We start from the raw sequence: 14,679 nt of genomic DNA, 5'->3' as shown, positions 1-14,679 counted from the left end.
TGGGGAGAAGGTTGTATTCTCTATTTTATTTATTTTTCTTCTTTATTTTCAAAATTTTCGTTTAAATTTATTTTATTTACTTTATTATCAATCCATTTAGTACAATAAGCATCTAAATTTCTAAACTCTGTGCAAAACAAAAAAAGAAATGGAGTATCAACTTAATAGACATTAATAAATTGAGTTTGAGAGAAATTAAAAGAGAATTCATGTCATAAATATACAAATAAAATAAAATAAAATAAAATCTAATTGATTGCTACTTTTGGCAGAGGGTACTGAATTTTACGCAGGAGAGCCTGAAAAGTAAAAGGAGTGGTGGCTCTCCGATATCCAACGGACTCCATATTCATCTCTGTTTTGTTCTTTCATGAATCAAAGAGCTCAATTTGCTGTAATTTAGTGGAGTAGTAAAAAGTGGGTAAATGTAATTTAGAGTATCAAAATTTTCAAATAATTCCAGTAAGAAGTTTGATCATAAGTGTATTCTGGATTAAGACCGAAAGTCTGAGTGGTGGGTTTTGAACCCATAATCTCAAGATTATACAGCTGCACATTGCCACTGAGTTGCAACCCATTGCCCATTGTTAGTAACCTTCTCTTTTTTATTGGTGGATCTTATTCTCCACTCATTTAATACTTTAACCCAAATTTTTTTACAGTGCATCTCACATTTTTTACTAATTACTTCCTCCGTTCGCGAATAAGAGTCATGTTTTTCCATTTTAATCCGTCTGCGAATAGGAGCTCCGGTTCACTTTTATCATAAATGTTACTCAAATTCCACTAACTCATTTCACTCACATTTCATTTAAAACCAATATATACAAGTGAGATTCATATTCCACTAACTATTTTCCACCCAGTTTTCTTAAAAGTTCTTAAAACACGTGCCGTAAAGGAATAAGACTCCTAGTGGCGGATTGAAAGAGTATTTATTAAGACTAGTATTATGACTCTTGATAGTAAGAATTAACCTATTTAACTGATAAAGCAAATGTAGAAATGTGGTGCAACAAAAGGGTGCGGGCACCCTGCAGGAGGTTGTATCAAAGTTATGGGAGATTGCAGAAGCACTCCTAGGATTGGAATCTGATTATAAAATAGTACTCCTTCCAAAGCAGCATAAATTCGAATAAGTCTTAAAGAAGAATACCAATAATGTTTGACGTGATTAAGGTTCTTGTTCTCTAGCACCAAAGAATAATACTCACCAGCAACATGGTCCACTCTCTGAAATCTGTTTTTCGACATATATAAATGCAGTGATGATTGATAGCCATGAAGCCTCGTGATTTTCAATTTGGGAGCAGTTTAGATACCTTGTTACAGGAATTACTATTACCAGATCATCCCTCCGTCCCCACTAAATTGAGTTATACGTATTAATTTTTTACAATTTCCTAACTAAATTGAGTCATTTTCTTAATTGAGAAAAAAACAAAACATCTCTATTCCATCACATACTTTACTCTCTCTCTATCTTTCCTACTTTATTCTCATCTCTTACTTTTCAACATAATTTCTTAATTTTCGACCAAAAAGTTTTGATTAAACTTAGTTAGGACAGAGGGAACAAACTACTACTATTGTTTAACATAGCATTCTCTCCGGCGAACCATAAACAATCTTGTTACTTGTAGGCAGCACATATTTCAACACAAAATTTGTAAAATATGAAAGAAAAAGATATAAAGTGGTTAAAGCATGAGACAGATTAAAATATTAGTTTATAATTAAGAATGACTTTTGATTTTTAGTAGTATAAGACTAATTTTGATTGATATACGGAAATGAAAATATGAGATAATTTTTAATATATGGAGGGAGCAATAAACCCTTATTTCTAATTTTCACATTTCTCCTATAACAATAAGTATTTAAGTTCTCTAATACACATTTTATCCGGAATTAATATTCATATTTTTTCATGCTACTCTTTCAATCAAAATTAATCAACTTACAGTTATGACAAGTGTTTTTTTTTAATACGATGAATTTTATTATCAGCTAATAATACTATAACCACTGTTTCTCTCTAATATCTCTTACTTTACGACTTTTACGTTAAAATACGTCTCATCCACGTTGAAACTAGAACTTTTGCAAAAAAATACCATGATAAAACTAGAACTCCAGCAATGTAATTATTGAAATAAAGCACGGTCAGAATAATGAAGGAGAAGACCACACAGCTCATATAATTGCAAGGGACAACTATACTCAGGAATCAACCAACATTGAAATAGTAGTTAGAGATGTTGGGATTAGAAAGAGAAAAAAGCACAAAATACAGCTCTATAATGGGAGAGAAGGAACTGACCATTTTTCTGAGAGACAACTTGGTATACACATGATATGTTTCGTCCCTGTCACAGAAAATGGTAAAGAGTTCAAAATCGAAATGAAAAGAGCAAGATGGAAGAGGGTAAATCTAGCAATAGAAGCCAGTCAATTGGTCAAAGTAATTGAGGATGATTCCATAATTGGATGTGGTGAAGACTAGGACCAAAATTGCACAATTATTGGTCCAACTTTCATCCATCGGCATTATTCTCGGAAATATTCAATTATGTCGAATACATATATACCTTGCAAAATAGTATATACTATACACACCCTATGCAGAAATGAATTTTGGCAGTTAACCTATACTTTGTTAGTGGGGATAATACATAGATGTGTATACAAACTATGTGCTAGCGACATGTGATAAAAACCCCCTATATTAACTCTCATTTGAACTCTTTTGTTTTCTATTGATTTGGGCCACTTAAGCTTTACAGTTTACACCATCAAAAATCCCAAAGCTAATGTTATCATGCAAGAAAATCAAATAATGAAAAATTAGAAACCTTCATTCTTTTTAGTAATAAATTCTACTGTATATGATTCATGTGCAACTATGTTAGAGTCTAGATTCTCATAAATAAGATTTATATCGAATGCATGCACGGATGTCATTTTTAGATACCAATTAATTAATTTTAATATCGTTTTAGTTCATTCGAGGGGTATAAACTCTTATGAACTAAAACAATCTAAAAATGACATCCATGTTACGAACAAAATCAATCTAAAAATGTCTTAATTGGTTTCAGATATTTGGTGATGCACTAGGATTTGATTACATACAAGCAACTCTCTCAGTACTTCTCTGTGTACATGGCTCAAAACCAATTCGGAGCTGTCCAACTTAACCCTAAAAAAGTGGCATAAAATTAAAATAAAATGGGATCTCTTGAATTCATATTCATAGCAACAAGAGAGACAAATTTTTCTTAATATTGCAGGCCCAAAACACTAAGCCAAGCATTAATTTGAAGTTTCAGTATGTGAGTTAATGTGTGTGTAAGAGAGACAAGAGTGATTAGTAAGTGACTGAGAGATTTGGTATTCGTCGTCTCATCGCATCCATCCCTATCAAGGTCAGGCTTTTAGCAACTAGCATCTTCTTTCTGTTTTCTAATTTGGCGGCTTATTGGATTACTTTCTTACCATTAGTGAAGTCTCTTTAACACCTTCTACTACATCTACCTATCTACCTCTGCTATTGTCAGGTCAAATCAAAGCCATGCATCTTCTCTCCCCATTTATTTTCCTTCTACTAATTTCCTTCCCAATACTGCTACCATATATTTTCAGATTTTTCACCATTATTATTCTAATAAACCATTTATGCCAATGGAAAATAGCCAATTCCAAATGAAAAGAGGATTGGGACAGGACGGGAATAGCTGAATGATTTTTCAATCTCTATTTTGACAGATGGCTCTATGAAATTAAATCATTTCATGTATGCTTTTCATTTCAGTCTTGCTGACGCAGAGGCGTAGGTATTGCATTTATAGGTATAATAGGCCTCTGTCCAACCAACTGAATCATCCTTTTCTTTTCAAAGTGCAATTTATTGAAATGACTAGCGCAATATCTTCTATAATTGCCAAGTCAAGAAGTGACAGCTAGTGCTGTAAATATAACTATAAATATAAGTTATATTAATAATTTGATGTATTAGTTATATATTAAAATTATAAATATAGTAAGTGGATAAGTTAAAAAGACTTATTAGCCTTTAACTTCATTTTTTATATTTATATTTGAATTTTCTTTCTATTATTTTTAAAATTTGAATTAAAGTAGGCACTAGTCACATATATAATTCTAAAAAAATAAAAAAATTATAAAAAATCATAAATATATAACCACAATATTATGCACTTTCCATGTACTATATATGTATCTAATATTTTAATTAAATTTATAAATAAACCTATTTTTTGTCAAATAAACAAGAATTTGGTTGTACAAAATTTGGTCACATAGATTTATTGTAAATATAATTAGAGGTTATAACGTCTCTAAATTCCATTCACCTCCCATAAAAATACTGCATTTGTCTCATATTACTTGGAGCGTTTCTTTTCGTCACAAGATTTATGGAAATTGTGTTTAGTGAGTTAAATAAAATAACAGAGAAAATAAAGTAAGAAAAAGAATGAAGTAGGTGAGATTAAATGTTTTGTTTTTAGCCAAAAAGAGAGAATGATTCAAGTAACTTGAGACAACTCAAAAAGGATACGACTCAAATAACTTGGGACAAATGGAGTATAAATAATTCTATTTATAGAAAAATTGTCCATAACTCATTACCCACCTATATCAATTTATTTATAACTTATATCATTATACTATATGATCCACCATTAAAACTCATTAAACATTAATAATAATACAAATCCACAATCACTATTTTAATTTATCTTTCTTCTTATCTCTTTTAATTTATTATTGTGCATTAATTTTCATTTTATTTTAAATGATTATTACCTCGGTCCACGAAAATTCGTCCCGGTTTGACCGTGCACGAGTTTTAAGAAATGTAATGGAAAGTGAGTTGAAAAAGTTAGTGGATGGTGGGTCCTACTTTTATATACTCCCTCCGTCCCACTTTAGGAGTCCCGGTTTACTACTTTTGGATGTCCCACTTTAGGAGTCCCGGTTGGAATATTCCATAATTGGTAATAGGCCCCACATTCCACTAACCTTTTTCCACTCACATTTTATTATAAAACTAATATAAAAAGGTAGGACCCACATTCCACTATATTTTTTCACCAACTTTCCTTTACATTTCTTAATACCCGTGCCGAACTCAACCGGGACTCCTAAAGTGGGACGGAGGGAGTATTAGTTTTATAATAAAATGTGAGTAGGAATGAGTTGGTGGAATATGAGGTCCACTACCAAAAATGGTAAAAGTGAAATGAGACAAATTTTGGGAGACAGACGGAAATGGAAAAATGGGACAAATTTTCGTGGACGGAGGTAGTATTTTTTTTTTTAGAAAATGAACCACGAAGAAACTAACCCACACAAATGATCATTTTCTACCAATGCATAATCAAATTGGGTTTCAGTCACCAATAAATCTGTGACAAACAACCAAAAACTAAGTTATTTAGTTTATTTATTATACATTTAATTAAAATATATAAGCGCATATATAGTACATGGAACATGCATAATATTGTGGTCATATATTAATGTTTTGTGTATAATTTTTTTCTTTTTTTAGAACCATAAAATATAATTAATGCATATTTTAATTCAAATTTGAAAAACAATAGAGATAATTCAAATATAAAAAAAATAATAATTAAAAATGAGGCTTAAGGCTAATCAAGCCTTTTTAACTTGTCCACAAACTATACTTTATTATTTAAATGTATAATTAATATAATAAATTATTATATAACTTTAGTTGGTTGTACAAAATTTGATTGTTTATCATCATTTGTCAGTCACAGCTAAGCCAAAAAATTATTATGGAATTTCTACAAGTCATTTGAAATTATTTTTGAAGCATTTTGAGAAAGATGATATACTTCTTCCACACAAATAACATACTCTCTCTGTCACAACTAAGTTGTGTCAAAACTTATAGACACGATGATTAAGAAATTATGTTGAAAAGTATGAAAGATAAATAAAGTAAGAAAGATGGAGAGAATAAAATAGATGATTGAATAAAGTAAAAGTGATTAGATATATTTTTTTCAAAAAGAAAATAACTCAATTTGGTTGGGAAATCCTAAAAAAAATACTCCTACGACACAACTTCGTATCAACTTAGTATGGATGAAGGGAGTTTTTCACAGTTCACACTTAAAAGGGGTACATCATAAATTTACCTTGTAAGCCTAACCAAGTCCGTACAAGTGTCGGTTGTACAAGTCGAACTAGAAACATTCCCCACTGCATCATAAATATAATCAAATAGTCATGTTTCTTGCACAATGAGAGTCGAATATAGCAAGGAATTAGGAATAGTAAACAATAAAAATTAACAGTAAACATAAAAGTCATCTTACTGTCATATAGTACCTATAAATCAAGTATCCACAAATTGTAGAGTCAATAGAATATTCCTGGAGAACAATTCCATAACAAGTGAGTACGTCCTTCCCTGAGCTTCAATATTTTTTGGAGTTTAATTAGCAGTTGGGCCACTCCATTCAATCCAAATTCCCTGCACACCTTGGTCTAATGAATATACTAAATCTTGTTCAGACACATGTTTGCAGCAAAATTGATCAAACTTTCTTGCCATTACATTACCTTAATAAATTCTATTACTAACTTGACAATTAAATAACAGTATGAGACAAATACAGCAGATTACCTTGGAATGCGGCCTCCAAGTTCAAGAAGTATGTAGAAACCAGATGCCAGTATTCATTCCTGTGAGTCATCGAAAGAAAGAAGAGCACAGCTGAAGAAACTGGCTAAAAGGCCTGGCTAGGCTATCACATTTATTTTTCATAACACGAATCACATTCAAACACCCAAGTCCACAAGTTCAAAAATCATATGCACAATCAAGAATTGTTTTAAAAACAATTCAAATCATCACCCTTAATTGAAAAATGAAACCATCAAGAATTGTTTTAAAAACATATACTCCTGTACAGGAGAATCCACTAACATTTATTCCATCATAGGAATGAGTTCATTATTATGTTATTCTGTCTTTCAGATAGTAGAAGAAACTAAGAATATTGAAATTTTACAAATTCATCTACAATAAATAAAGATATTTTTTTCTGGCACCGAAAAGAATTCATATAGCCAAGAAAGAAGATCAATATTTAGATCCTGAGGAACACAGAACAACTTCATACAGTAAAGTGAAGGTAGCAAGAAAAATTTCTGATGAGAAATGAAAGTGGATTCTGAAGGGAGAATGGCAGGGAATGCTGTCTACATGACAAACTTCTTTTGGACAAAGGTCTTCCAGCAGAAAGTTCAAGCACAAATGCAAAGCATGATTGCTTTCATTTGTATAGTGATTCCATGGTGTCCTTCAAGAGTTCAACATCTGCACCAATGACTTCACCGGCCTTTTTACCGTTCTGAAAGAAGTGCAGTGTAGGCTGCAATAGGATAACTCTTACATGCAAGAAAACTAAACTATACAAAAGACAGATTACAAAGTAGAGCTGGAATATACTTGCAGTTACACAGCAACATGCACCTAAAACTCGGGGGGAAATGCTCCCAGTTTTAGTCAATGGAAATTGTTTTGGAAGGAGTGCAGATGAGTTAGGCTTAAATGTTCTATGTAGCATACAGGATAGAGAAATGAAAGTGTCCATGTATTCTGATCCTCAAAGTGTTTCATGCATAACTAACTATCCTACATTCTGAATCATCAACTCTTCCATGCCCATCCATGCACCATTTTTGTATTATTACAAATACACTCACTCAACAAAATAACACAAGCTAGATATAGTATGTAGGAATAAGTATGTTGTTTTACTGCTTACGATCTACGATCTTTAGGGCATGAATAGCTTGTTGGAATCTCTCATGTGAGCATTTTTCACAAAAGCATAACAAAACTGAATGCAATCACCAAAAGAGATGGCAGATTTACCACAGAGTGAATATTTGACTTGCTCACCGCATTTTCTAGCCCTTTCTGCACATTTTCAAAGTTGAGAATGTCATTAGATGAAGCTATCAGATTAGCAAACTCATGAGAACTTGATGACATAAAGAGTTTAACATGCATCGAACCTTATCAATATCTATTTTATAGGTTGTTACATGTGGGAACTTCTGAGTAAGCTGTCCGATCATGGGTGATAATAGTCTACCTGCAGAATATTTGTCAGCAATTGCACTAACAATTTAACTACTAAATGCATTCAGATTATTATCAGTACATTTGTTAGCAAAACTTACAGGGGCCGCACCAAGCTGCTGTGAAGTAGAATATTGCAGGCTGAGATTCCTCTATATAAGATATAAATTCAGATCAGGCTAAACTTAAAATAAGCTATGTTACAGCACTTGCCTAAGAACATGCGAGAAAACCAAAAGTGTTTTACCAATATACCTTCAGCTTTGCGAATTGAATCGTTAAACTGTTCCTCAGACTCGATTGATACCACCTTCGATGAATCTGTGAATCAATAATGCATATCTAACATGATTATCTAAGTCAATTTTAGCTCCTAAGTTCACGTAGTAAAGCAACCATAAACCGTACAAATCCAACAATCATAAGAAATTCAACACAAAATTATGATCATTCCTTCTAGATTACCAAGGAGTGCAGTAAATTCAACACAAAATTTTCAAATGAAAACTCAATTCAAATGAAAATAAACCGTACAAATCCAACAATCATAAGAAAACCAATCCTCAAGCTTGTCAATAGCAACTACATAGTCAGAGAAACAACCTGACGAGCCAGCAGAGGAGAAGTTCCGCGACTGATTCGTGAAAGAGAGGTGAGCTGAAACGGCGCCAGAGGCAGCTATTGTAGCAAAAAGTGGTCGCGCATCCTCGACGACGATCAGAGTAGAATACGAAGCAGCGGCGGCGGCGGAGGATACAATAAGGTCGTCGCCGATAGAAGAAGATCGAGAAGCTAGGCACGGCGCCCGACGGCCTACTAAACGGCGTAGGATCAAGCTAGCTCCTCTCATTCCTTCGTTCGCCGTCGCCGGAGGGGTTTTCGACCGAATTTGCGCAAAGGTTTAGAGAATTTTGTTTCGATTTTGATTTTTTATTTTTTTAGAGATTAGTGGAAATGATACTATTTCAGTAGAGCTTTGGGCTTGCTTTGAGCTACAAATTATTTTGCAGCCCACAAATGGAAATAATTGGTTTTGAAATCTTTTTTTTGGTACTTGGACTTGATTTGGGCTTTAAGAAGCCCATTACATTTGTAGTCATCATATATTTTTATTGGAGTAACGAAACTGCGATATTATATAGATTAAAAATTGTAGTAATAAGTACAGTATTAGTCTATTAGAGGTGCTCACGATTCGAACCGCTGGTTCCGGTTTTGGAAATTACTGAATCGAAATCGTAACCGCGAAACAAACCAGAACCGAACCGCGAGGGTGTTTCGCGGTTACGGTTCCGGTTCCAAAACCGCCGGTTACGGTTTCAGTTCCGAACTGGCGGTTTTTCGACGGTTTTTTACGGTTCTGAACCGCCGATTTTTTGCGGTTCTTTGTGATTCCGACTTGATTTCACGGTTTTCCGATGGTTTTTCGCGGTTCCGGTACAGTTTCGGTTCGAAAATTTTTGAACATGAACCGAACCACGGTTCAAAAACTGACGGTTTCGGTTCGAGTAAATTCTCACGGTTTCGGTTCGGAACCGTAACCGGCGGTTACGATTTCGGTTTTAAACGCCGGCTCGGTAAACCTTGGGCAGGTCTATAAGTACTATTCAATAACAATATGGTAGCATTGAAGAATTCGGGAGAATATTCTCATAGAGACTGGAACTGCCAGACACGGAGTTCATAGTGGCTCAAAAAATCAAATTTAATTGAGCGTTTCTGTATTTAGAGGATAATAATGGGGTCACCCAAACCATGTGACCCCACCTGCGTCTATCCAAATATGGTAGAGGGGATGGTGTTGATAAGTCGAGTTGATTCGTGAGTTTCTCGGTTAATGTCTTGCTTAGTTGCATACATAAATATGCCGATTTATTTTGGAGTAAATAAGTTTAGGGTTACAAAATCAATTGTAATGACCTCTTATTTTTATTTTGAAGCATGGCAATTTTTTTGTGTCTAAATTTATTTTTATACTACATAGAATAGATTATCATCTCCGGTTACCCAAACACAATATTTCGTATGAAAATTGGTGATGTTAATTGACTTGACTAATTATACAAGCTTTAGCGAGACATATGATATGACATCTAAATCTAAATAACCTTAATAAATGAGTTAAGCCATCGTAATATTCTACTCCTACATCAATAATGTGACATTTAATAATTGATTTTTTTTTTTCTTCTAGTCAATTTGGAGACTGGGACCACACTTTGTGGCAAATCACATTGTTCACACAGCGCCTTCAATGATTCGAACGTGATCGTTTGTTTTACAAATTGATTTCACAATATCTTATTAATAATTTTTACTTTCAATAATATTTAATTAATTTTTTTTTTTACATAGGAGTACATCATAAATGCTATAGTTTTCAACTATATTAATCAAAATTTTAATTTGGTTGATTATTTTATATCACTTTTTTTTATTGTAGAGCTAATAATTGTGTATCATATAATAATATAAATATTTATCTTAAAACAAATATTATCAAGATCAAAATGGTAAAATTGTTACTGGTATATCGTGAATCACGGAAAATTGTAGTAGTAGAACAGTTATCATCTTTCCGTAGTCAACCCAAATAACATAATATAAATTGAGACATTAATAATTAATATAAAAACTGAAAATAAGTACTACTACCAGCAATATCACAGCAACCTATAATTCTTTTATTGTTTTCATTTTTTTCCTATTTTTATTTTATTTGAATGATGCGTGTCATAAGTTAATTTCAGTGATGTGAAATAATCTTTGACTGTTTTGTCTCATTTTATTTTTAAGACCGGAATCATATTTCAAAGGTTGACCATTTAAAAATCTGATTTTTTTTAATTCTTTTATTTTGTCCATGTTATTTATGTCTGAAATTCCTAATCCCGAGATCCTATATTTGAATTCAATGTAAAATTAAAAAAATCAGTGATAATGATCGTTGACTATAGTAGTTTCATTATGAAAACAGAGGGAAATTACATGGGGATTCATATATCATGATTTATAGTAATAACGTTGTGGAGTAATGAATATCATTGCTTTTGGCAATGTGATTGCAAATTTTGCATAGCTAGTTAGAGCATCACCAATAGGACCGCGGTGGCGGTCTATAGCAGGGACGGAGGGTGCCACGTAAGCAACATGGACGGGGCGGTGGCGGTTCCGCGTCGGCTGCCGTTCCCATTTTTATTATTTTTAAAAAAATTTATTTATTAATAATGTGATAAATAATGTGATTTTGTTTTGTGGTTATGATGATGTGACGGAAGAGTTTTTGTGGTTGTGATGACTAGGCGTACAAGTTTTTTTTTGGCTGTGGCGTAGCTGTTCCGCCTATTGTGGACACTCTTACGAGATAATACAACACAACTTTTTATACTCGCATTATTGATACTATTTGGTCGGGGGCTTATCGTCTAGTGCAAGAGAGCGAGGTGGACCATGGAATGGGCTGCTGAGCGGTTCAGGCCACATGAAATCAGCCATTGCGAAATCACTATGTGATCTTGACTATTTGTACTTAATCTGAAAAAACTAATGTGACACGTCAATAATATAAGTTTGATTTAGATTTGTGGCATATATTGTAATCGCTCTTAGACAGTTCTACGAGGAGTATTTGAAATTGTTAAAGAAAGAAAAGTTGTACTACGATTGATATATCATAATAGGAAAACGGGGGAAAATCATCGAATTTTATAGTTAGTTGGTAAGAAGCAATATTTGAAGCTTGATTTTCTTGGTTGATAGTCACTAAAGTAAACACCTTTCATTTTCATGGAATAGTCAAATCTTGAAAAGCAAACTAATGAATGAGTTGGTATATACTTCGCTTAATTATCTAAAAAATTCAAGCCGCCGCAGTTCATTCGTAAACTCGATTTTGTTGTTGCAATCAATTAGTTGATGCTAATAGTCTCATATTTGACCACTCTAAGTCTGTAAAATATTGGAGTGTGTTATAAGGTTTGATTTTTTCATGGCTTCCAATTTATTCTTATGTAGAACACGTATGTCTAGCATTTATGTCAATGTAAATAATTTTACTAGCCATAGCTACAATTCAACATATCTCCTTTTCTATAATTACTCACCAGCTGGTTTCTTATTTTGAATAAGAATATTAGAAAATAATGTTTTGAATTTTTTCTAAATTACATAAAATGCAATTACAGGGTAGGAAAACAATTCCTTTCCATTTTCAATTTCTTGTTGGTTTTTAGTGTAGTTTATTGTATCGTACGTGTCTGATTGTTTTATTTACAACACACACAAAAATGTTTGAATAAAACGATATAAGTTTAAATATATATTGAAAATTAATGTGAGAATTTATTGTTGTTAGAACTATTTGTATGTTGAGTTTTAAAATTTCCAAAGCGTGATTCGTTTTGAATTGACTACGTATGTATTGAGTGACGAAGATATGGTTTTGAACAGATATTTTTAATCGAATTGAATTAATTGATAGAGTTGATTTTAGTTTAATTCCTATATTTAAGTGTTACAGAACAAAAAAAATATATCTGTTTTTAGGATGATTATTGTCCAAATATTGATTTTTCAGTCAAAACCACTCAGGATTTCAATAGACATGTCATATTCCACATGACATGAAGACTAGTTTACTGATGAGAGTGGAATTTTCTACCATTATATCTTATGCCCCATCAAAAATAAACCAAATGGAAGGAAGTTTCGTGTATAGCTTTATTTGACTAGTTACAAAATCGTACTCCTAGTATCAAAATTCAAAGAGTTTTATGGAATAAATATTTAATATGATCCCAGGATAATTGCATAGTAGAGTCCTGAATAACTTTACGCATTTATGGGGTGATCGTTTTGCAAGATTGTATCCCGAATTAAGCATATAGTGTATTTGGTTCATGAGATTCAATCGCACAATTAAATCCTAGATGACTAATTATGGGATAATTAGTCATAACTAACCCCTTATGACTAAAACAATCTCGCAACTCATTCCTAGATTATATTTGTTGCTCGTTTGTCTATTTGCTTTTGCTGTTACATTGTACAGAATCTAATTTGCTTTTGTGAGTTTGTTTAGTTATAAACATGAATTTGAATCTCATTAAAAGTGGAATATTTGTGTTTACTTGTTTATCTCTCGTCCATTACTTATTTGTCACAAAACTCAAATTTTATAATCACTCAAAATTTGCCCTACATAGACAAATATACTCCTAAGTTTGAAGCTAAACAAAGATATGTTTACGAATTCGAAAATTGAGAGCGAGAAAAATAGATAAATGCTACGTGTATTTTTTATGTAAACCTTGATATATTTTGTGGAATTACATTTAACACTAATTCAAACGATATAGACTTTTTTTTATACTTAATATTAAATCAAAGGTAAAATGAAGATATATGTAAGTAAATAAATTGGTCAAATTAATAATTATCTAAATCGAAAATAAATTTAATGCTTCTGCATTTTGTTTTTGTTAGGCCCCTTTCTATGTTATGACAAAGGCAAAATGGAGAAAGGGACACAGTCAAATTTTGTATAATTAGTCAATTTCGACAGCTTTGGCTTCATTATGATTATTGAGCACACTGGTTGAATACTTGAATCACATTTTTCTAATAAATCCAAATATCAATTTTTTAAAAAATTGTCAATTATATATAAGACCAATAATCGTACTGAGAAGTCAACCTCAGCCGGATCTTTGTTTATATGAATTCAGTCATTCACTAGGTGTAATATTTGAGTTCCGGTTCAATCTTTGATTTCCCATTATTTGCTAATTTTTATGAACATTAGGATATACTATCATGCATTGTCAATTTTTTTGTAAAATCAACGTAAATAACACGAAATGTAACTTGACTGATTGGGATTGATATTTGAACTATTGATTGGTTTTTCAATTAATTTGATTTCTTTTCCCCATGCTATTAATTTTGTAGTAGGAGTAGTACTTTTTGTTTTTCATTTTCCTTATTCGACAACTCGTGCAATAATTCCGTTGAATTTAGAGGAATTTTGCTATTAGCAATTCCCATTTTAATTGTACCATCATTATCATTTATTTAGGTATGATTTGATCAAATTTGAATACAATTAATCCTCCTAGTTATGAGCAAAAATTGTTGCTAATGAATTACCTACAAGCTGATTAATTAAGTATGGTCACATTATAGATTTCAAGAAATATAAAATAAAGTATATAGGTTTATTCAACACAAAAATTATGTAGTAAGCATGTTAATTATACTCGTAACAAGAAGCCACCCTTCAACTGTCTTCCAAGTAGTTTGCCATAGCTAGTTAATGGAGTAGCTTTCTGGCATCATCGGTCATCCAATATAGGGTTCCGATCCGTGCAAGTAGTAGACAATAAGTATGGGTTGAGAGTTTGAAATACTAAATCAAATGTTAAATAAAGAATCATTATTGATTATTTTTTATATTTTTTTAAAATAAATTTTAATTACTCCGAGTTGATCAAAACCACGGGTAGCGGGTGGATAACTCGACCGGAGGC

General features: G+C 32.2%; 1 protein-coding gene across 6 annotated transcripts; it reads right to left on the bottom strand.

Annotated features, from left to right (window-relative positions):
- Positions 1–152: 152 nt before the first annotated feature.
- LOC125204424 (thioredoxin O2, mitochondrial-like) lies at positions 153–9,078 on the bottom strand. 6 transcript variants are annotated; one of them, XR_016133034.1, is made up of 11 exons: positions 8,756–9,078; positions 8,408–8,473; positions 8,254–8,304; positions 8,086–8,165; positions 7,943–7,987; positions 7,185–7,436; positions 6,686–6,744; positions 6,388–6,532; positions 6,195–6,258; positions 2,324–2,369; positions 153–392 (listed from the first exon to the last, which is right to left on the bottom strand). XR_016133034.1 is itself a non-coding variant. In XM_089061999.1 (6 exons), the coding sequence occupies exons 1-6, from the start codon at positions 9,000–9,002 to the stop codon at positions 7,338–7,340; spliced, it is 588 nt and encodes a 195-aa protein (XP_088918125.1). In that variant the 5' UTR covers positions 9,003–9,078; the 3' UTR covers positions 6,944–7,337. The 6 variants fall into 6 exon arrangements, 1 of the variants encoding a protein (XP_088918125.1); XR_016133035.1 differs by lacking the exon at positions 153–392 and adding an exon at positions 3,136–3,202 and having other exon boundaries at positions 2,125–2,369; XR_016133032.1 differs by lacking the exon at positions 153–392 and having other exon boundaries at positions 2,125–2,369.
- Positions 9,079–14,679: the final 5,601 nt, after the last annotated feature.

This window comes from Salvia hispanica, chromosome 6 (assembly GCF_029641045.1).
Source record: "Salvia hispanica isolate PSC_SH4W2 chromosome 6, Shi_PSC_v1, whole genome shotgun sequence".
NCBI lineage: Eukaryota > Viridiplantae > Streptophyta > Magnoliopsida > Lamiales > Lamiaceae > Salvia > Salvia hispanica.
The sequence above is the reverse complement of the archived record's forward strand: the minus strand, read 5'-3'. Positions and strand labels throughout refer to the sequence as shown.

Bases quoted from the DNA above. Each gene is read 5' to 3' on its own strand.
- LOC125204424 (XM_089061999.1), bottom strand. From the start codon at position 9,002: ATGAGAGGAGCTAGCTTGATCCTACGCCGTTTAGTAGGCCGTCGGGCG. The intron at 8,305-8,407 runs GTATATTGGTAA...TATCTTATATAG, and splicing joins TTCAATTCGCAAAGCTGAAG to AGGAATCTCAGCCTGCAATA. The intron at 8,166-8,253 runs GTAAGTTTTGCT...AATATTCTGCAG, and splicing joins AGCAGCTTGGTGCGGCCCCT to GTAGACTATTATCACCCATG.